General features: G+C 29.3%; 1 protein-coding gene across 2 annotated transcripts in view; it reads right to left on the bottom strand.

The window, feature by feature from the left end:
• Positions 1 to 21,540, bottom strand: part of LOC107452733 (F-box/LRR-repeat protein 16) — a 70,745-nt gene extending 49,205 nt beyond the window's left edge. For both annotated transcript variants that reach the window (XM_071177686.2, XM_071177687.2), the window contains exon 1: positions 20,869 to 21,540. In XM_071177686.2, the coding sequence (XP_071033787.2) occupies positions 20,869 to 21,258 (390 nt within the window). In that variant the 5' untranslated portion in view covers positions 21,259 to 21,540. The remainder of the gene's footprint in view (positions 1 to 20,868) is intronic.
• Between the last annotated feature and the right edge of the window lie 3,846 nt (positions 21,541 to 25,386).

The following is a 25,386-nucleotide window of genomic DNA, read 5'->3' as shown; positions in this document are numbered from 1 at the left end:
TGAACTGTTTAGGGCTGGACTGGAACGACATTCATTCCTCTGGTTTCGGATTTTCTTAATATCAACGGATTCATTGATCTGGTCTGACCCCGTCAGACCAGATGGGAATTAGCAACAACAACAACAAATGTAGAAGATAAAAGTTTTTTTAAAATTGCAACAAGGTGTAAGGAAGGGAGTACCAAGAATTGTGCCATCATAAATTTTGATTGAAATTAAAACATCGGATTAATCATCGGATTTAATCATCAGATTAAATAATTTATATAATAAGTTTTCCTATTTGTTCGTATTTTTCATCAAAATAAACATAAATTTAACCATTATTATTTTTAATTGATTTAAAACTTCATTCGCTTCAAATTATATAAATTAGAAAAAAAACAGTCGACATGTTTCAAACGGTCAAAAATTGGCGGCATTTTCAAGATTATCCTGACATGAATGAGAAGAAACAAAAGTGATTTGAAATATGAAACGTAAAGTTGCCAACGAAAAATTGAAAATTAAAGGTGAGAAATAAAACTGGAAAAACCACAATGGCCGAGAGGGGCAAATCAGGATAAAATGCCTTTCCACGCGTTATGGAGAAGTGGGGAGGAACTAATGCCGTTAACAATGCATTTTACATTGATTTGCAACTCTCCGCCGCTGTGGTTTTCCTTGTTCTGTTTTTCATATTTCCCTATTGAGTTTTTCCTAGTTTAGCTTTTCCCCTTTATTTTTCAATTTTTAATTGGCAACTGAACGTTTTATATTTCAAATGATTTTTTCTTCGTCTGATTCACGCCTGGAAAGTTCTGAAAATGGGCACATATTTTTGAACGATCGAAACATGTCGACTGTTTCACGCGCTCAATTCGTATAATTTTGTATTTGTTTATGATAATTTGCATCTTTTTGAAGATGCTGAAGTTTCTAATCAAGTAACGTCTTACCGCTTCATTTTCTTGGGATTATTTATTTAAAATTACTATTTTTATTCACCCAAAAGTGATTAAAACACATAGTTTAAAAATTTTGAAATATGATTCATAACAAGTGTTTTGTTTCTGAATAGCTATCATATTTTTGTGTAATTTAGCTTGATATGTCAGAAGGGGGGGGGGGTCGGAGGGTACGCCGGAGAGTGACACATTGTAAAAGGGGAGAAGGGGGATTGAAAATATTAAATAAAAGTGCGCAATCATTTATGGATGGTCCTTTATAGTAGAACTAGAAACTGGAAAAACTAGAAAACTAGAACTATAAAAACTAGAAACATAAATTTTTAAAATTACTAAATTTTTTAAAAATAACTCACAGAAGATGTGAAAGCTTTGTTTTGTATACCATTTGTATAATATAACAGCAAACACGCATACAAAAAGAAAAATTCAAAACAAAAGTTGCATTTTTTAAAAATGTGTCTCGAATCCTTTTTAGTTATTACTTAGAACTGAACTATTCGATACATTATATTATATTATATTATATTATATTATATTATATTATATTATATTATATTATATTATATTATATTATATTATATTATATTATATTATATTATATTATATTATATTACCAGAAGATAACCAAGATTTTGCTTTGAATGGAGCAGATTCATTCAGTGGAGTAGTGGTGCAAGCAAGATTAATTTCAAATTTGCATACATGATTTGCCTATTTAAACCCTTGGCAGGGTATCATTGCCGAACTTTACCTGTAATCTGCGCAAAATTTTACTAGGTTAGGACATTTTCATTTGTTAAAAATTTAATCGATGTGCAACTGCATTAGGAACTTTACACTCACTCATTATTCAAGCTAGTAAAAAAAAAAGATGTAAGCACTGCTAAATAAATTTCCATTGTTGCCATGACAACGAGAAAACTGTCTATTGCTATTAAAAAGTCTAATTTATATTTGATCCACTTGTGTATTATTATATATTACTTTAAATTACATAAAAGGCGTTTATTTGTCAAAAAAAAGTTTCCCTCAAATTAAAAAATACTTGAATTTAGCATTAATATTTTGATTTGAAATGCGGGATGTGACATACTAATGTAATATTTTATAAATGTTTTAGAAAATAAAACGTTATTGAATAAATCTAATAACAATCACAGGTTTCAAAAACCATTACTAGGAGAAAAAATCCTAATTCTCGGAACAAATCTTTACAAGGAACCCCAGGGCTCCATGGAGGCACCTTTTGGAACCACTGATCTAAATAACTATTCGTTAGCAAAACCAGAGTGCTAAAATTGGCAATCAAACTGCCTTCAACAACTTTTTTTGTGCGGAAATTTTCCTTTCGAATGTAGTTGGTCACAATTATAATGCAAGCTTTTGTTTATTTCTTTTAAATTTGCTACATAAACTCAAATAAAGTCAGGAATCCAGGCTTTTTTCCATTTAAGAACATGCCCAATTGAAGAGCGGGTAGTTAAAGTCCACTGGATTGGAGAATCGCAACGGAGCTACGAGTCTCTAATTACTGTCAATTTAACTTTAACCACCTTGTATATTCCGGTTTAGATTAAGGCTTTCAAGTAGATTCTGAAAAATTGGATAGTTAAATTTAAGTTATAATTTTTTTAAAGTTGCATCACAATCTTAACTTCATATTTTTGCACTTAAAAAATATAGCTCGTATTATTTATATATTTTATAAAAAAACTTAAAATTTGTGTTTCGGACTGAAACAATAAAACTCTCAGATCTGCTTTTTAATATTAGACCTGTTTTATTTTTTATCAAAAGGTTTAATGAATATCTATTATTACAAGATTACAACCACTAAGATTACAAGCACTTTAATTATACTCAGATTGTATTACAATGGCAGCAACCATTCTTAAGAACATTCTTTAGAATGTTATATATAGCAGGATCAAAGATAGCTTTATTCCTCTGTAAAAAACATTTCTAGCAGAATTTATTTCCACAAATACAGTCCTCCCTTAGAAATCACTAAAAAGATCCATTGCCTTAGCAACAGAAGAAGCCAATCTTGGCGAGGGAGCCAATTTTCCGATAAAATGCATTTCTTTTCACATAGAGGCGTCTTTCATCAGATGATTGAGTTACATAAAAAGGCGCTTGGAATTAAAAGAAGCAGCCAACTTGTATTTAATGAAAGTTAGATCACGCGATTTGTGAATGACTTCATTAAGGAAATTGCAAAAAAAAAAAAAAAAAAAAAAAAACATTTTTTATTAAATGTTCTTTTTTCCTTTGCCGACAGATTTTATTTGTTATTAATTGTTGTAGGGAAAAATATTAGAAAAAGATGAATGATTTCATTTATGCTTTTCCTTTCCCTTAGAGGAATGTTTACAAAAACAAAAACTTCCTTATCCGTTCTTCTAATCTCGATTTCGATGTATATGATTCTGATTTTACGTAAGATAATGGTTGCGTAACATTTACACAGCTGAAAATGTAAACAAATACGATATTAGAGTGAAAAAGTAATGTTAGAGCTGATTAATCCCAAAACTATACAATAATTGTTTTTCTCAATATAAACCTCAAAACTACAAGTTAAAAGTTTTTATAAGCTTATCTCCTTAAAGCGGATGATCTGAATTACAAATGAACAGATTAAAAGAGGGTTTCAACTAATTCATTAGCTTCTATCATTATTCTTTTCTTTCTTTATTCACTCGATACATCAAGAATCAAGTGAATCATTCACAATAGCAGCTATCATGGTGTTCATAAACAAGTATTGTATAATTATTAAATAATTAAAGCGAAAAAGTACGGGTTTCTATTATTTTATAAGCCTTAAAAAACCATTCAATTTTAATAACTTTGGTTTAAGTACATATCGTCAACTCATAAATTAAATTTCCTTTAAAAAAAACTCTGATTACGGTTGTAACAATAAGATATCCGCAAGTGACGTAGGGCGGGCATCTCGATCCTGATTGGATGCTGAAACGGGGCATCTGTTTACTTTTGTGACTGTTCTTTCGATTCTATTTCGAGTAGAGCCAAGCCCATCAAGTATCAAATCTCTTAAGAAACACATTCTATATTCTTTCACAAAGATTTCAATTCTTTAACTATGCATTTCTTAGCACAAAGACAGGCCATGTAGAACATAAACAAACTAATTATGCATCGAAGTTGCCAGGTACACAAAACAAAAATATATCAAGGTCATAATAAGATACATAAACAAATAATAAATTTAAGTAAAGTAAAAGACGTTAACAAAAAAGAATTATGTATTTCAACAAATTCGATATGCCACACGATGCTGTATTCAATTAACTTCGGGTTAATTAACATTCCAACTTATGTGGAGAAACTTAGCTCTACTTTAACATGCCATTTTGCTTATAAACAACTAGCTGGCGATGGCGTAATAGGTCACGTGTGTGGGTATATGCGATCTTCTTCTTCTTCCTACCCAATTATTCAGTCGTTAGTATATATTTTAATTTGGAACAAGCAAACTATTTCCAATCTGATAAGTATTGTATAAATAATATATACAAGGAGGAATAAATTTACGAAAAAATATACAAGTTGTTCCGTGAAGAACTCCTTTATTATATACTTCTATAATCCTTTTCGAAACTGAATTCAAAGGGATATACACATTAGGAGCGTTAATTAAAGTCTGAATGATGAATAAACAAAAACTATATTACAATTTAACAAATTACTACTGAGAGAAGCGGAGTTGAAGATATAAAAATCTGTTAAAAAATTAAAAGGTGATAGTTCGAAAAATTTCTAACTTTCATCAAGCAATAAATTTGTTTTCATATTTTTCATCCCGTCTTCCTCACTAGTGATACGAAAAGATTTCCATAAAATTTATTTTATCCTACTTACATATTGATTTGCTATCCATATTGAATAATTGATTTGAATTAATTTGAGAAGGAAATATGTACACGTGTTAAGGGCGGCGATTATAAAACATCCTGTATTTCTTGAATATGGTTTCAAATAAAATTATTGAGCTCAAAGCTGCACATAATATATATAAGAAAATATGAGCTAAATTGACATCAATATAAGTATTATTTATACTTATCCGTATGAGTATTATATATAATTAATGATTATCGGATTAATATGACTACCATATACTATTTATATAGTTTTCAAGTGATCTTGAATTTAATTGTTTTGAAAAATACCAACTTTTAAGTTGTAGCAGATTCAAAAAATAAATATGAAACTGAGCAAGTATTCTTAAATAGTATTGGATATTAAATAATGTACTTAAAATTGATTACTGAATAAATGTTAAGACAATTATTAACAATTTCTTTATATTTAATATAAAATAAAAATGAACATTATTAGTTAGTTATAAAAATCACTAACATCACTGACAATAAAGAATATTTTCCGCCTATATTTAATTCTTACAATTTAAATAGCAATTTAAATCGCATTTTGATTTTAAATCGTTTTATTTGTATATTGATTTTCTAAATCGAAGTTATTGAAATATGCCTATTTTAAATACAGTTTTAATTTTGACGCCATGAAAATTATTTTTACTTTAAATAGTTTTTGAAGTTATACTTCTTAAGGTCTGGTTTCTTAGGACAAGCGCCTTATCTGGGAGTCAGCGGGACGTCAACGTCCCGCTGACGTCAACAAAATACTGGTTTGTTAGCTCAAGGCCTGGTTTCTTAGAACTAGCGCCTTATCTGGACGTCAGCTGAAAGTTGACGTAGAGCGGAAGCTAAAAAAATACTTTTTTGTTAGCTCAGCGTAAGCAGTCGGTCCAACGCAGACATTATCTCTCATTGCGTATGCGTTAATAACGTAAACAAATATTTATTTTGAATTTGTATTGATTTTGTTATAGTCGACCAGTGTTTTAGAGAACAAATAATGACTTTGTCCAAGAAAAAACACATTATAGCTGAGCTAAATGAAGAGTGGTATGTTTAATGAAGAAGCTATGTCAAAATCAAAATGTCAAAATCAAAATCTTGGCTGATTTCAATGTGCTGCTGGATGTTGTCCGCCATTGCTTCTGTGGTTAACGTCACGTTGTAATCCAACTGCAGTTGAGTTGGACGGCAATTGTAGCTCAAGATGCGACGGATTTAAGGTTATGTCAAGGTACGTCTCTTGTGAATATCAATTGATTGTTAGGTTTTCTCTTTTGAAATTACATTATGACGCATTCACATACCTTTTTAATACAAGTACATTTTCCTGGGCGAGACGATGAGGCAACCGCAAGCACTTCCACTGGTTAAAGAGGTCCACGAGGTAAAAATGCACAATATTACCGTTATTACAGAGCACGGAAGCGAGCGGAGCGGGAAAAAGAGTCGTTGAGTAGAACTAGTGATCCTTCTACGACTGCTGATTCTTCTATAATTAACGTCGCAGGTTACGAAGTTTAACTTTTTCCGCGAAGAGGGACTACACGCACTATTTTTTTAATTTTACTTTTTTTACTAAATTCACCGTTTTCGCTCTTAGTTTTGAGTATAAAACTCATTAACAATTTAAAAACAGTTTTTCCAAAAATTATGTTTAAACTCTTTTTAAATGTGATTTTTCATATAATTCTCGTAAGGAGAAGTTTTTTAAAAAAATCTTCATTAGCTACTTGTGCAAAAATTTGTATTACATTAAAAAAATAATAAATGCTGAAAATTGTAAAAAAAAGGAAATGAAAATGTTCCAGTGAAAAAAAAGAAAATGTTCCTTTGAAGCAGTTTGACAAACTAGTTGGGCGTAAAAAATATAAAATGAACAGCCTTTTAGGTATTTTGTGAAATCTAACTCTTGCAAAGCTCTTAAGGGCATTTAAGAAAAAAAAAACTGATGTAGTTTAAAGATAATTAACAGAACCCATCTTAACTTTAACCGCTTATTCTTTGTGTGAAAAAATGCGAAATTGGGGAATAATTATCAGAGAGAATCGTAAATTGATTATAATGCGGTTCTACTTAAAATTGTTTTTGAAAAAATTAAACCCATAGATTCTCATGTTACAATATTTTTTACTTAATCTAATATAAAATCAATTGAAATTTGATTCCAACTTTTTGAGATAAATGCAGTGGTTAAGGATTAAAGTGAAATTTTAGAGAATTAGAGAAAAATAACGTTAAAGTCTAGGCTTTATTACTTGTCCGCAATTTTCTAATTTGTGAAATCTATAAATCTCTAGCACTCATTAATTTAATTAAAATCGATTTCTAACATTCTAAGATTATTTAAGTAGATGGAATTTTAAGGGAAATTTCAGTAAATTACATAAAATTCAATTTCAAAATCTAAACGTTGAGAATAGAAAATAAAGATAATGCCTAACCTTTATTTCTTGTCTACAAATTTAATATCAGCAAAATCTATTAATCTCTAGCACTCATTAACCAAATTAAAATCGATTTCTAATATTCTAAGATTATTGAAGTGGATGGAATTTTATGGGAAATTTCAGTAAATTCCATAAAATTCAATTTCAAAATCTAAACGTTGAGAATAGAAAATAAAGATAATACCTAACCTTTATTTCTTGTCTGCAAGTTTAATATCAGCGAAATCTATTAATCTCTAGCACTCATTAACCAAATTAAAATCGATTTCTAATATTCTAAGATTATTGAAGTGGATGGAATTTTAAGGGAAATTTCAGTAAATTACATAAAATTCAATTTCAAAATCTAAACGTTGAGAATAGAAAATAAAGATAATGCCTAACCTTTATTTCTTGTCTGCAAGTTTAATATCAGCGAAATCTATTAATCTCTAGCACTAATTAACCAAATTAAAATCGATTTCTAATATTCTAAGGTTATTGAAGTGGATGGAATTTTAAGGGAAATTTCAGTAAATTCCATAAAATTCAATTTCAAAATCTAAACGTTGAGAATAGGAAATAAAGATAATGCCTAACCTTTATTTCTTGTCTGCAAGTTTAATATCAGCGAAATCTATTAATCTTTAGCACTCATTAACCAAATTAAAATCGATTTTATAATATTCTAAGATTATTGAAGTGGATGGAATTTTTAAGGGAAATTTCAGTAAATAACATAAAATTCAATTTCAAAATCTAAACGTTGAGAATAGAAAATAAAGATAATGCCTAACCTTTATTTCTTGTCTGCAAGTTTAATATCAGCGAAATCTATTAATCTCTAGCACTCATTAACCAAATTAAAATCGTTTTCTAATATTCTAAGATTATTGAAGTGGATGGAATTTTAAGGGAAATTCCAGTAAATTCCATAAAATTCAATTTCAAAATCTAAACGTTGAGAATAGGAAATAAAGATAATGCCTAACCTTTATTTCTTGTCTGCAAGTTTAATATCAGCGAAATCTATTAATCTTTAGCACTCATTAACCAAATTAAAATCGATTTCTAATATTCTAAGATTATTGAAGTGGATGGAATTTTTAAGGGAAATTTCAGTAAATAACATAAAATTCAATTTCAAAATCTAAACGTTGAGAATGAAAAATAAAGATAATGCCTAACCTTTATTTCTTGTCCGCAAGCATAATATCAGGGAAATTACTAAATCTTTAGCACTCATTAACCAAATTAAAATCGATTTCTAATATTCTAAGATTATTGAAGTGGATGGAATTTTAAGGGAAATTTCAGTAAATTTCATAAAATTCAATTTCAAAATCTAAACGTTGAGAATAAGAAATAAAGATAATGCCTAACCTTTATTTCTTGTCCACAAGCTTAATATCAGCGAAATCTATAAATCTCTAGCACTCATTAACCAAATCAAAATCGATTACCAACATTCTAAGATAAATGAAGTAGATAAGGGCTTAAAGTAAATTTTATTGATTTCCAATAAGTTAAGTTTAAAATGTATTAATTGAGAACAAAAAATAATGATAATACCTGGCTTTTATTTCTTGTCCGCAACCTTTCAAATAGCGAAATCTATAAATCTCTAACCCTCATTAAATTAGTTAAAATCAATTTCTAACACTCTAAGAGAACTGAAGCGGATGAAGGTTTAAGGGAAATTTTATTGATTTCGAGTAAACTAAGTTTGAAATTGTATACATTGAGTACAGAAACTAAAGATAATGCCCATCTTTTATTTATTGTCCGCAATCGTTCAGTTAAGAAACTATAAATACATAGCCCTCATAAACCAAATTAAAATCGATTTCTAACATTCTAAGATAAATGAAGTGGATGAAGGTTTAAGCTAAAAGTTTACTGATTTCCAGTAAGTTAAGTTTAAAATGTCTAAACTGAGAACAGAAAATAAAAATAATACCCGGCCTTACTGATTTCCAGTAAGTTAAGTTTAAAGTGTCTAAACTGAGAACAGAAAATAAAAGTAATACCCGGCCTTTATTTTTTCTCCGCAAGCTTTCGATTAGTGAAATCTATAAATCTCTAGCCCTCATTAAATCAATTAAAATCAATTTCTAACACTCTAAGAGAACTGAAGCGGATGAAGGTTTAAGGGAAATTTTATTGATTTCGAATAAACTAAGTTTAAAATTGTATATACTGTGCACAGAAACTGAAGATAATGCCTATCCTACATTTATTGTCCGCAAGCTTTCAATTAGGAAACTATAAAAATACAGACCTCATAAACCAAATTGAAAGCGATTTCTAACATTCTAAGATAAATAAGTGGATGAATGTTTAAGGGAAATTTTATTGATTTCCAGTAAGTTAAATTTAAAATGTATAAACTAAAAACAGAAAATAAAGATAATGGTTAGCCTTTATTTCTTGTCCGCAAGCTTTCAATTAGCTAAATCTATAAATCTCTAGCTCTCATTAACCGAAATAAAACCAATTTTTAACATTCTAGAAGAATTGAAGCGGATGAAGGTTTAAGAGAAATTTTATTGATTTCGAGTAAATTATGTGTAAATTTAATATACATTGAGTACAGAAAATAAAGATAATGCATAGCCTTTATTTCCTTTCCGCAATCTTTCAATTAGCGAAATCTACAAATCGCTAGCTCTCATTGACCAAAATAAAATCAATTTTTAACACTCTATGACAATTGAAGTGGATGAAGGTTTAAAGGAAATTTTATTGATTTCAAGTTTAAATCTAAAATGCATACATTAAGTACAGAAAATAAAGATATTGTCTAGCCATTGTTTCTCATCCGCAAGTCTTCAATTAGCGAAATTATAAAATCTCTAGCAGTAATTAACCAAATTAAAATTTATTTCTAACTAGAGAGGTGTCGGGTGTGGGTACCCGGTAAAAAATTCATATTTTATCAGACCGGTTCCAAGTACCCGGCAAAAGTTTTATTAGTCATCCTTCGTGTTCCGGATATCCAGTAAAACTTAAATATATTACCCTGCCCGGTATTATAACATTTATGGTAAATAATATAAAAATCATATAATTTTCTGTCAAACAATTATTCTGATGATAATTAATAATTCTGATATTAATAATAACTCTGATTTATAATTCTGATAAATAATTCTAATAACAACAATTCTGATAATAATAATAATTCTGATAATAATAATTCTGATTTTAAAAGACATAGTCCTAAGGTAATTTATTTCATGGCTGTATAAATAAAAATATATTTTTATTCTTAAATTTTTTAAAACTAAGCTTTAAAAGTTTTATAAGTTTTCTTTTTTGAAAGTAAGCTTTTAAAAAAATTCTCTGCTTCTAAAAAATTTCACGATGGCTGTTAGGTTGTAGAATAATTAACTCAGAACTTTTCTTAATCTAGAGACATTAATAAATGTACTTTATAATTAATTACTTTTTTATTCAATGTACTTAAATTTTCAATAGCGTTTATTATTATATCTTTTGTTAAGCGTAGGATATTTTAAAAGCATTTTAACAAATTCTCGGTGAAATAAAACTAGAATTGAACACCAGGAAATATTAAATAAAATTATTAATTGAAACAGAAAATATTAAATGAAATTAACTATCCTGGTTGAATATTTAATTATCCCAGAACAATAAACATAATTTATGTGCAATAAGATTTACCTTAATATTATGCTAGCAAGAAATACTGTTACTACTAAAATTTAGTTTAAGGATATCGATGTCCAATTTTATTTACGCACGCATTCCTTTATTATAAACATAAATCAATCTGAAAATGAAATAAAATATTTTTAACTGGGTTTTTTGTTGAGTTATGTAAAAATAAAAATTTTTTTTTTTCATGAAGTTTAAAAAATGAAAATGAAGTTTAAAAAAGTTGATTACTTTTCGTTGAAACAACTGGCTTAATCTTAACATATTATATTATTACTCCATACTTCATTGTTTATTTATAACTGAAAATTGTAAAAAAATATAGATGTCAAGTATTTCGTATGAAGTACTGATGAAAACTCTAGATTTAGGTTTTAACTAATAGGGGTATATTCATATTAACATATATTTTCTTTAACTTATTTATAGTTATACACTAATTTCGTATTGATAGAAAGGGATAAATAACTTATTGATATTGATAGTAATATATTAATATCGATGTTTTTCTGTGTTTTATTAGGATTCATTTGCCGTTTTTTGTAATGAAAAGTGTAACTACAGTTGGGAAAAATAATAGTAAAATAAAAAGCTTTTATTAAAAACACTGAGTTTAATTAATGATTCGGATAAGCTGGAATTCAAATATTAAATTATAATAAAAAGCTACGTAACAATTATATTCAGGGAAGAATACAAAATAAAAACTTAAATCTGAGAATCGAAACATTAATCTAAAAACATTAATCTTTGGTAAATATATCAGAGTCTACTAGAAAAATTGTGAATTAGAAAAACTATCAGAATGAGAAAAAATTAATAATTTTAGATATTTTGTTTACAAACATTGAATGGTTTTGTATGTAATACTTAGCACAAAAATGGAACAAATTTCCAATAGAATGATAAATGCAAACATTAGATTTCTTCGATTCTAAGATTACTTTATACTTAAACATATACTTTAAATATGTTCTAAAAGTTATATGTTGTTTTTAAAGGATGCTACATAGTATTTTGGAAGTTAAAATTTAATCAAAAATTTTAGTAGGAGAAAGTGTAAAGTAAGATTTTAGTAAGATTATTTATAGAAAGATTATTTATAGAAAATACACCTACGGCTGGAAACTGTTAGGATATACTTCTTCTCCTATTAAAATGTATCTTAGATAAGAAAAAAAATGTGTTCTACATTCATGTGGTTTTAAGTCCTTCTCAGAAATATAAAGAAAATGCATTAAGGAGAACACATCAACGTTTAAGTGTGTAAAATAATAATATATTGTAAAAATACGAAAACAGTATGCAAAATTTAACAAATAAATAAAGAAAGAAATGAATAAATGATCAAATCGAAAAATAAACAAAAATTATATAATTATGAATTAAAAATAAATAATATATAATAAGCAATTAAGAAAAAAAAATAATAAAAAAAATAGATTGTGATATTTAGACTTGCATTGTCAGTTGTAATGGGTTGTAATTTTAAAACAAATACAAAATAGAGCATTCCGCAATTCATAAAAAGATGTAATAAATTACACAAGCCTGCGAAATTGAACTTTTTGAAAAATGCAAGCTAAGTTATTATTGATTTATATGTTATTTGATGCGCTGATTTCGAAAATGACCTTCATTTTTACCAATCACATCAGAATTTTTTATGAAATCGATATTAATGTTTTTACTAAAATCCTATTTGGAAAGGCATTATCTCAAACAATTTTGCATGTACTATCCGGTAACTGTTCTCCTCATTCATTTCGATCTATGTAAAATTTAATCTTGGGAAAGAAAATTGATTTTTGAGCTATCAGCTAATTTTTATAGGTTAAAATGAATGAAAAATACTGTAATCAGACCGCAGAAGTCACCTCTGGTTGAGAGAAAAACAATAAGTTCCTTGTGTTCAAACTTTTTACATCAGCTTCTAGACTAGAAGAAAATCACCAACAAACCATTTTAATTTGTTTTTATTGAGATAACTTACGTAAAATTGACGATTAACCAAGAATAACAAATATTGTGTTTGTGTATATGAAAGTTTGAAACAAAACACAAAGCAAGCAAAAAACAAAAGAGAAAAGTTTCTCTGAAACTTATTTTTGATTATCTTCTTTTATGCTTAATCTCAGGTTTATCTCGAGCTATCATCCAACAGTAGTCAGCGAACATGTTCTTGTCCCATCTTCCTTGATATTTAAGCTCCATATCTCTGATGTCTTGATGGAACATTTCCCCTTGTTCTAGGTGACTGCTCCTAAATTTTCAGGGAAAAAATCCACATGTGAGTGAAGGAAATGCATTTTTACACTCATGGAGCAACCCAACGTTTTAAATTCGTCCAGCATTTTCATTACAATTTCCTTATAATAAGGATCCTCTTAATTACCCAGAAATTTACTGACGACATCTTTGAAAGCAACCCAAGCTTCTTTTTCCGTTTCTGTTAGTCTTAAATTCTTTATCCTTCATGAGTTTGCGGATATCTGGACCAACAAATATTTCTTCTTTCAACTTAGCTTGGGATAAACATGGAAACCTTTTGCACAGGTATTTGAAACAATTGCCATCTTTTGGAGCAGCATTGACACACTGCTTACATGTAGCGGAGGTAACAATACTTTTTTCGGATCAACTAACCTGTTTCGAATAACGTTCTTGGTACCTGAATCAAGATTATGTCTTTTCGGCCATTCTTTTTTGACCCAATATGGATCTTGTCACGGCTGTCCCACTCACAAATGAAACATGGGTACTTTATAAATCCCCCTTGTTGACCAAGAAGCATGGAGATAACTTTCAAATCACTGCAAATGGTCCAACTGTGGTCGATATATTTTCTTTTGTTCAGGACGAGAGCCAGGTTTTCGTAGCATTCTTTTAAATATACTGAGTGTTCAACTGGTACTGATGCATACTGGCTCCCATGATGAAGAAGAACAGCTTTGAGGCTTCTTTTAGATGAATCTATAAACAGCCTCTACTCATCTTTATTGTAGATGACATTAAATTTGCTCATCAATCCAGGAGCATCAGACCAATAGACCAAGTTCTCCTCTTCATCAAAGTACTTGATAAATTCCTTTTCACGATTCCTGTACCAATAAGAAGATGTTCCTTTGGCCAATAAGTTTTTTTCTTTCGGTCTAGAGTCTAACAATCCAGCTGCCTCTTTCGAAAGGCCAAGATCTCTAGTCAGATCATTAAGCTCAACCTGAGAGGAGGGCTGAGGAAAACCGACTGGACATGGTTTATATTCGATATCGGAGTCTTGAACTTCTGGATGTTCCGAGTCTGAAGACTCTGAAGAGATGATTGGTAATTCAGTTGAAGGCACAGGCACATCAGGTCCATGAGGAACGAGGCGTATGGCCGATGGAATACTATCTGGATAAGATATTAGTCTTTGATTTTTCCGGTTATACCCACGAACATGGCAGGAACAAAAATAACAATCATCAAAGTGGTTTTGGGGCTCCCTACACGTCATAGGAATTCCAAATCGTAAAACAGTCTTCTTTCCTTGATGGCATAAGCGTAGATCATTGAGACACTGCACACAAACTTTATGAGGTGCCCAAGATTTGTCCTGATCCAAGAGTTTCCTGTCAAAATATGCGAGATAAAGTTATCTTACATTGTCTGAATTGCTCCTCATGTGATTTTTAACAACACTATATTCGCCGCATGTATAACAAAAGTCACCTGGGAAATTTTCACAATGTCTTGAACTCAAAGCCATGTTTCACGAAACGCACAGAAAAAAGCAAACTTTAAAATGACTCCTTATTACGCTTGCTGGTGTTTCTGAGAGGTTAGCGAACCTAGATAAGGATTCTCGCTACGCTATTGGTACAGAGAGATTGTTACAGAGAAAGGGACGGTGACAGGAAGTAGTGATAGAGGGGTACTTTTGTAGATTTGACTAAAGTAGAATGCTGGTCAGTCAAGAAAGGAAGAAATTCGAAAACGAAATTTTTTTATGGTAAATGTTCGTAAAAATTCCAGTAAAATTGAATTTTTCTAAAAAAACGTGACGTGATGGACATTTTTCATTATTATTTTCCATTTCAGCACCAAAAAATACATAAGTTCAGCTATCAGACCTCTTGTATTTTTTTTATCGTAGGCCTGTGCTATGTATTATAGTAATAGTTAGCTAATTAAATGCTATGTAACATTTGAATGGCTAAAAATTAAGATTTTAAAATTAAAATAGAATGAAAAACACAAAAAAAGTCTTGGAAAATTCTGACAGATTTTACTGTTCCAGCTAGTTTTTATCAAACACATAAATCAAAATGGTGAATTTCCCGGTTTGAAAATGTCAGTTTAATCAATTTATTTCAGTATTAAATTTTATATATGTTGCAAGCAATATTTGTTATTTTTATACAAAGTATAAAAATTATGATAGACTGCAAACAGGACATACAATAGGAAGACAATTTTCATTGCTTACAATGTGGTATTGTATGCAATGAAAAGCGTTTTTTTAAGCTAAGTATGATATTTTTGCGTGTAAGATTATACACTACCCTACAATAATGGAAGAGATATTTTCAGTTTCTGACATTTTTTTAAAATTCCTATAGAAATATTTAAAGTATCATTTTATAACTTTTGAGATAATTAGTTTGTGCGATTTTTTATACTAAGCAATAAGATTTAAAGCTTTCAGGGATTTAAGATTTAAAGCCGTAAATTACGAAGAAAACAAGTATTTTTAAACACCTTATGCCAGAAGCAATAAGCTTGTAACTTGTATCGATTGCTTTGGTTGCTATTTTTAATAACTGCATAAAATTTCTTCAACCTAGAGTAAATATTTATGAAAATATGGATATTTTAATAAAAAATTAAGTTTTTTCCTTACGTTTTTTGCTACAACTTTATAAATATTCAATGGAAATAAACAAATTTGTGGAACATTTAAAATTAATTACGAAATTAGTGATTTAAAATTTTAAAAAATTCTTTGAAAGCTGCACAACGTATAAGTACTTAATGTAGTTCTTTTATACAGCGCATGCGCAGAAGAAATTTGAAAAAAACTTTTTCATAATATTGTTATGAATTTTATTTGGTAAGTAATAAAAAAAGTTTGATTTGAATATCTTAAACATTTAAAAAGTTTCAAGCAGTTTTCTAAGTAGTTCTCGTAATTTTTATAAGAAAGATAAAAATGATCAGGGGTTTTCCCCAAATTTTATTTTGTATCACAACACAAAATTTGATAACAACTGATAATACTTTACAATAATAGTTCAAAAAACAAAACGCGATGGTATAAGGAAAGAAAAAATGCGGAACAAAGCATACTTTTATGGGGAATGATCCTCACAATGCTGGTCAAATTTTTAATAATTCTTCTTCATTAGAAGAAAATGAAGATTGTGGAAAATCCCGTATCTTTTTGAGCTTTCATTTAGAAAGTGTAAAAACTAATTTAAGATATTAAAATTGAAAGTAAATTTTTAAAATATTGAAATTAAATCTTTTTTATAGTTGCAAAATACGTTTTACAACATAGTTATGAATTTCTTTTAAAAAAATATTTTTTCTGCCCATGCTCAGTATAAAAGAACTACTTTAAATACTCATATCTTGCGCAGTTTTAAACGGATTTTTTAAAATTTTAAATTAATAAATTTGGAATTAATTTTAAATTGCTCCAAAAATTATGTTTATTTGTAATGAATATTTACAAAGTTATAGCAAAAGAAGAAAAAACCCGTAGACCAAAAAAAAAAAAAAAAAAAAAAAAAAACGTTTTCTATAAAAATGTCTATATTTCCATAAACATTTACGCTAGAATTACGAAATTTGATGCAGTAATTAAAAATTATAACTTAAATGATCTATGCAAGTTACAATCTTATTGCTCGTTTCTCTGGCATAGGGTGTTCAAAAATACTTGTTTTCTTTCGTAATTTATTGTAGGTCTCCCCAACCTCTAAAAGCTTTAAATCATATTGTGTAAAGAATCAGTATAAGGAATACCATCAGTGTAAGGGTAAGGAATGCCATAGGCAATGACACTTAGCTCTAAAAAAATATCAGTATAAAAAATACTGCATAACTTAAAAGTATCATAGTACAGTCAATTCGCTATAACTCGAAGTACGATAACTCGAATATTACTATAACTCGATTTTTTTATGAGGTCCCGACCCTTTTATCTTCAATTTCATGTTAATTATTCTCGATTATTCGAATTTTACTCCCTTTAACTCGATTTTTTTTGAATTTTTTAAAGAAAGAAAAAAAACCTAGGAGCTGATATCTTGCCCCTTCCTTTGCAACACACACACAATGTCTTTCGCACTCTTCATGGAGAAGCTAAGGCTGTCCCTCTTGAAGTATGTGAACAGTGGTTAAATGAAACGTTACCAAATTTACTTCAAGGATACAGTTAAAATGATGTTTTCAATATTGATGAAATGGGTTTATTTTTTAAATGTTTTCCAAATAAGACTATGATGTTTATGGATGAAAACTGCCCATGGGGTAAAATGAGCAAGGAACGTTTGACTGTTCTAGTTGGAGGAAATGCGTCTGGGACAGAGAAATTGCCCTTACTTGTTATCGGAAAATACCGAAATCCCCGATGTTTCAAGAATGTAAAAACGTATCCTTTGGATTACAAGTCTAACAAAAAGTTTTGGATGATATTAGTTTTATTTGAAGACTATGTAAGAAAATTGGATCGGAAATTCTTCGCAAAAAAAAGAAAAGTGATACTCTTTATGGATAAATGCACAGCACATAGTGATCTTCCTAATTTGAAAGCAGTAAACTTGCAGTTTCTCCCGCCAAACAGTTGCAGCCGATGGACCAGGGTATCATAAAGTACTTCAAACAGTCTTATCGTAAATGACTTGTCAGAAAAATTATCTTAAATATTGTAAGCAATCAGAAGATTTGTAATTAATAAGCAGTAATTAAATAATCCGACAATATTTTGAAAGTGCGAAACCGAAACTAACGGTAAGTCGAACTTCCGATATGTCGAAGTTTTTCGTCAGTCCTATCAGATTCGAGTTATCGCGAATTCACTGTATAAATCAAATTATGCTGAGTAAGTTGTACAGTTTTGAACAAAAAGAAGCAACATACTGGCAATAATTAATTTATATTATTCATACGGTTATTATTTAACACCGTATAAATAATACACATATTTTGCCGAGTTTTTATCAATGGTAATCAGCAATTGTTAATAATACTGAAAATTAATGCCCCTTTTTACACTGTAAAAAATTCCGGTTCTTTGGCTGCATCATTCGTAAAATCCGTATTAGTATTAGACCATAATTTTTTTAGTAATATTTATTTAATTAGAGTGATTCAATGATCTTACAGTAATTATTACTGTTAGATTGTGGTGATATATCAGAATTTTCGTTCCGTTAAAAATGCATTTTACTGTAAAAAGTACTGGTACCCTGAGTGCCTGTACTTTTTACCGTAATTTGATCCGGATTTTTTTTACAGTGTAAGGAAAAAAAACAAAATGTAAACCTACTTATTAGAAATTACTTTCAACTAATACTAAATCATAACCACATTTATTAAAGGTATAAAATAAATCAGATTTCATACTTTGTTGGCTTGCCATTTACATAATAGGGCGATTTGTGAAATAATTAATCATTTCATACTTTGCCGGTCGATTTTCGGCATTGCATACAATAGCACGTTTAGAAATTTGCCGAAAATATGTAGATCAGGAACAGCTTAGTTAAGGTTTACAGTGACTGAGGATGAGCTCAATTTTTACGCTCAATTTTTACGTAAGAATTTACATTCTAAAATCATAGAAAATAATCGGCATCAGTCTGTTCATCTAATTAACCGTAAAGTTTACGGCGAAGAGCATTTTTTATCTATACGGTTTTGAAACCTTTTTTTTAACTAATATAGTTAAAAAACCATGAATACAAAACTATACAGATTCTTAACCATTTACAACTAGCATGGCTTCAAAACCGTAAAAAAGAAATTTAGCTGGGCATGGTTTGAAAACTTAATGATGCTGCGATTTGCGAGGGAAAGAGGGTATCGTATTTCAATAGCCAGGGTCACTAATTGGGAACTGAAGGTCACTGAAAACTCTTCATGTGTTGAAGAGAATAGAGGGAATATTGTGGTGCCAACGCTGGGACTCGAATCCCTGGTTCTGGTTGTTCAACCGTATTGGGTGAAAGCAGTTAATAAACGGTTTTATCATAGTTACCAGTTTAAACACCATCTTATTTATAATTATTTGACTGTTTTGTTTGAAAAAGGTAAAATAATAAATAAATTGTTATTTAACCATTTTTTCCATTTTTTTTAACAGAGTGAGACTTAGAGGGGCTTTTACTTGACTTACTTTAAAATGATTATGTATAACCCATCGCACTTGGGATTGCGTAATAAAATTTAACCTAGAGTAAGATTTTCAACTTTAAACAAAATATTTTTGGAAACAATGTAACTAATAACTTAATAAATTTTCGATTCAGTTTAAAATTTAACAGTGTGTGTCAACTGTTCTATTCCACTTGAATGTTTTTAATTGCGTTTATCGTGTTTCCCTGATTGACATTTTTATTTAATATAATGTGAATTTGTTACAAATAATTTGAAAAAAAAAAAAGAACCTTCCAGTAAAGTAAAATACAATGACAGTTACAGACATGCTGTTCAATTTATCGATAAATACGATAAAAATCTGAAAAACGTTATGATGTTTTTAATTTGAAAATAAAACTGGTGATGAATGTTATCGCAATACAAACATCTTAACTAGATAATGAATGATAAGGTAGCTAACGTTTTTTTCTTCTTTTTATAATCTTCTCTTTATAAATTTTCTTCCTTCTTTAATATAATCTAATATAAATTAATATTATAAATTAATATCTGATATAAATTAATTTTATAAATTAAACATTGTATTTTATAATTAAAATATTTAAGTATTTATTCATGTGGAAATTATAAGTTAAAATAATTGCGAAATCAAACGTTAAATAATTTACAACATTTAAGCTCCAAATGCTTCTCAAAAAGTGAAGAAACTTGCAGTGAGCTCCAAAAGCTCCGTGTCGTGGGGCAAATAAATTTTTTTCCTCATATAGAAGTTGAAACAAATTTATGAAAAATTGAACTGATATTTTTTGAGGTTTGAATTATAAATCTTATTCTTACAACTTATTTATTCTTAAATACAAGTTGTTGTTGTTTTCATTTCAATTGATCTGGTACAGAATTTATTTCCTTTATTTACTGATTTTAATAATTTATTCTATTCAAAGTTTTATGAAATACATTACATGTTGGTATATTTGCATATTACATTTTTTCTATTTATTTGTCATTCATTCTTAGGAACTGCATTACAAAAAACGAAAAATATAAAAAAGGAATATTATTAAAACACGAATTAATAGATGATTTTAATATAATCATACCATCATAAATAAATAGTAGTTGACGAGTTCTGTTTAAAAGCAGATGCTTAGTAAATATAATTTTTTTAAACAAAATTTTCATATATCATATTTGTAATTTTTTTTTCTTCGTGTTTTCTTTATTTTGATCCTAAATATTTTTTCCTCTAGTTCCTCAGGAAAAATAACAAAACAATAAAAAGTAAACAAAAACTTTTTTACATTAAATATTTAGAGTTAAGTCAAAAACTGCTGTAAATTATTGGAAATATGTATTTCGCTCCGATCTAGAAAACTCACACTAGTATCGTCCGTATTTTTTTAAATAAATATTTTACCCGAAATTATGCTCCTTAAATTAAGTTTTTGTTTAAAAAGTCATCATTAATATTTTTAATACCATATAAAAAGTTACTAAAATGAGAGCTTATTTAAAGCATGCTTCTCGTCTTACCTGAGCTAAAACGGATCGATCTTTTGGACACACGTGCTTAAACAGCTGTGTGAGGAACCCAGGTTCGAGCCAAAGCTCGGTCAGGTTCCTCGCATGTGGCACAATGTCCAGCCTCTCCTTGAACTTTGAATGATGGGCAGACCGAGCCCTGGCAGCCCGACACTGCAGCAGGTGCTGTGTTTCATTTAGAGCACCACCGCCTGGGCAAAAGGTGGTCGAGGCATTAGATGAGTTTTTTCCGGCAGTTCTTACCGTTAGTCCATTGAAACATCGGCTCAATTCTTGCGCGGCCCGCTTTGTGAAGCTCACATCTGCCGCCCCGCCGCCGCTCATGGCCCATAGGACTGTGGGGGGACACCTACACAGTCCACACCATGACGGCTCCCCCATCTCGCATCGTCCAGTGCCGCCCCGGTACTGCAGACGATCTCGCTGTCAGGCGTCACGGCGAAGAGCACCATGCGATTGTTGCAGTGAAGTTCAAATTCAGAGCGCGGTGTGGATTGCTTGGCGAATTTCGTCCCCTTGGCGACGGAGCTGGAATCTTGGTAGTGGTTGAGAGATGCGTTTTCTTCTGATTGCGCGTGCGTCTCTCTTCGTCGCTTTTGAATCTGAGGATAGATCGGTCGATTCATTCATCTGTTCACCTACCTTTATCTGTTTAGTTGTGTGGTGTGCGGTGAAAACAAACTTTCCTGCCTCGAAACTATCTGGAGGAAGGAAATATTAAAGGTGTTGTCGGGAGTGAAAGCGCATTTTGTTTTTTATTGAACGGGACGCGCTTTAACGGAACTTAAAATACTTGTTTCGTTTTTCTCGACACGGTTAAAAATGTTGTACAGTTCTAATTTATTAAAATTAGAATAAGCGTAAAGAATATTTTTTAAAAATTTATTTTGTGGCTAAAGTAAATAGGGAGAAAACTTATAAATTAAAGAGTAACTGTCAGAAAATTATTAAGTAAAATTAGGAGACTGTTTTTATTGATTTTCACGCTCTTTAACGGAACTTAAAATACCTGTTTTGCTTTTCTCTATACGTGAAAAATGTTTTACATTTCAAAGCTGTTAGAATTAGAATAAACGTAAATTCATTTTTTTAAATTTTTATAATAGCTAAGGATAATAGGGGAAAAAAATTCTAAAATTAAAGAATTGTTATCAGAAAATTATTGGATGAAATTAGGAGACTTAACGCTCTTTAACGGAACTTAAAATATCTATTTTGCTTTTCCCTACACGTTAAAAATGTTTTATAGTTCAAAATAATAAGAATTAGAAAAAACGTAAATACCTTCTTTGAAAACTTTTTTGTGGCAAAAGAAAACCTGGAGAAAACCTTGAAATTAAAGAGTTTATATCAGAAAATTATTAGATTAAAATAGGAGACTGTTTTTATAGGCTTTAACTTGTTTGTATTTTAACTGTTAAATTTTGAAACTAGTTTTTTTTCTCTTTCTTGACAGTTCTCGATGAGCAGATTATTTGTATTTATATTAATTTTGTTAGAGGACTATAGGTCGAAACTAAATAGTTATATTTTGCTGTCTACAATTTTAAATTTGCAAATGAAATTGAGTGAAACTTTTAATTTTAGAAAAAGTTTCGTAGAAGAAGTAGGGCAAAAATATGTATACATCTAAAAGGAAAATTACAAAATTCAAAATTACTCTTTAGAAGATTAATGGATCAAACGCAATGATTGATTTTACGTTTTGATTTCTCACATTTTGACAAAAGTATAAATATAAAATTGCAATGTTAGAAAGATCTAATTTATAATGCTAGGCTATTAAACTGGAAATTAGAATCAATGAATCTTAATTATGAATTAGGAATAAATATAAAATTCTAATCATAAGGGCCTGTTTAAACTGAAACAAATACCATAACTTATATTTTAAGAAACTTATTGTTCGAATGTAGGCAAGGAATTCTAACTTTTATCATAATAGAGGGATAAATATGAAATTACAGCGTTAAAAACACCTAATTTACATTGTTAACTGTTTATTTAAAAAATTCCCCCTATTCCTCGGTAGCAGATAGTTACAATAAGAGGCGTTTATAACATCCTCTTGATGATGTTACAAATGCATTGATTTAAACTAATCTGACCTGCTATGACGTCATAGGAAGACTGCGAGACTTTCGGTTTGATTTTTAAATTTTTTTTTTTTTAGGATACTGTGTAAATACAGCGAGGCTGTGGGGAGGCTGCATCTATATAGTAAAAAAACACCTTACTTTTAAACTTTATCTCAAAGTAAGATTTGCAACCCAATTTCAATGAAAATAATATTGACTTTAAAATAACTTATTTCATTTTATGTATTTAATAATTACATTTTTAATTTTTTAAGTAGCTCAAACATTTTAATTTTATATTATATATTACGTTAAAGTATTTAAATCAGAGACGATTTTCAGTTGACAACGAGCAACTTTATTTAATTATTGTATATTTATCACTTTGTTGATCGAAAATAAATTTGTTTAATTTCCTTAAACAGTTACATGTTTAAAGTTAATACTTTTGCAAAATTTGGTATCTTTTTATTTTTTATATAGTTATTTTGTAATAAATATTACAATGTGATGATTACAAAAACAATAGAGAGAGCTATTTTATAAAATAAATTGCAACATCAAGTCTAATCCAGATTTAGCCTTCACATACATAAAATATAATTGAGTTAATTATAAGATTACCTCTAATTCATTATAATTCTTCGAGGGTGTTTCATGAACTGATAAAAACGCTCAATTTAAAAATAATAAATAAATAAATCATTTTCCCAACAAAGTTTTAAAATTCAAATATAAGAAAGAAATTATAATTGGCAACGATGGGAAAAAGATGACGACAATTTTCACATAATAAATGAAAACATACGATGGCAAATGTGCAGCAGGAATTTTTTAAAATTTCTCCTGAAAATTGGACTAACTTTCAATAATACATAAGAATTAAAAGAATCCAAACTGATGCTTTCCAAAAGGACATATCTAGAAATAAAATCTGGGTAGTTCAAGTTGACTTTGCAAAGGTATATTCTTGTGAAAATCAAAACGAATTTCAGTTAGCATTATGCCCCTGTTAAATTATTCACAGCATCTCTTTTTCTTAGACGATACTTGTTCTTCATTTACAACATTCTCTGATACAAGAGACAAAGTTAAAAATAGTGTCTGCACTTTTATTTTAAAACTAATTGAGAAGCTGTTTCAAAATAATCTACTTCAGAAGATGAACTAACAGAAATCCTCAATAGTGATGAGCCAAGCTTAGAATTTTTTTAAATTTTATAACCGTCGTTGAACAGCCGACCCATGTTTTGGGTTTACGACTACTAATGTTCAACTCCGTAGCCTTGTAATTTTGAACCCAATCTAGAAGACAAGGGAACTCCTGGATTAAGTAAAAGGAGAAATTTGTCTTCGTGGAGGACTTTTTGATGGAGCTAAGCTGTATTTGCATTAATTGGAGAGGAAGACCACGAGAGCTTCCCATGGTTAGCCTGACGGCAAGAGGACTCTAACCCATGATTTGTCTAACCCATGTCTGAAGATATTTCACATCAGCACTGTGGTTGGTGCAAGCCGGATGCGGAATTCGTTTCGACTGGGATTCGAACCCGATTCACCTCATTGAAAGACGAACGCTCTATCCCCTGAGCCATCGCGGCTCTAAGCTTAGAATTTGAAAATAAATGTAGGGTTGAATTATTTCATCTTTTAATAATAAAAGTATAAAAAAGAAATTCATTTGGAAATATTTTACCATATAGCATATCATAAGTGTTTTATATGGGATAGGTGTGCAGTGCAAAATCTTTAGTGCGGAGCAAAAGGCAAAATCAATTTAACAATAGTGTTGTTATACAAAAAATTTTGAGTCGTTATACAGTGTTGTTTGCAAAGCTAATCAATTAACTCATGTCTAATACAACAGTATTACATATTAGCCAAAATGAAATAAAGATAAAAATTGAAAAGATCAATCCGTGGCAACGGTAATACAAAGCATAAAATCTATGAAAAAGATTCTCTAGATACTTGAATAACATACATTGATGCACAGATTATTGTACATAAATAGTCAGTTAGTCAATTTCTGTCCCGTCTTAATATATTGTAGCCAGTAGAGTGCCTATAACTAAAATTAAAACAGGATGTACTCTATTTACCATATATTTATTTGTTTTACCATATATTTATTTGTCCTCAGATAAATTATTGACGCAAATGCACATGATTGTAAACTTAAAATACAATATTTGCAAAAAATAATTGGAAAATATTATGCATATTTTATGTTTTTCGACATAAATGATTTTGAGGAAATAGTTGTGTCAACAATATGCTATGTTTTACTCACTAAACCAGTATAAAGAAGGGATACAGCTTTCTTTCCAAACTATTAGCTATTTAATTTGTTAAAATAAGTTCTTTTTCTTCTGTTAATTTAAAATAAACAAATGTTTTAGTGCAACATTTATGATTTTCAGTTGAAATA

The sequence above is a fragment of the Parasteatoda tepidariorum genome, chromosome 2 (assembly GCF_982258835.1).
Source record: "Parasteatoda tepidariorum strain Cologne lab strain chromosome 2, Ptep-v5.0, whole genome shotgun sequence".
Classification (NCBI taxonomy): domain Eukaryota; kingdom Metazoa; phylum Arthropoda; class Arachnida; order Araneae; family Theridiidae; genus Parasteatoda; species Parasteatoda tepidariorum.
This window is presented reverse-complemented; position numbering and strand designations above follow the sequence as displayed.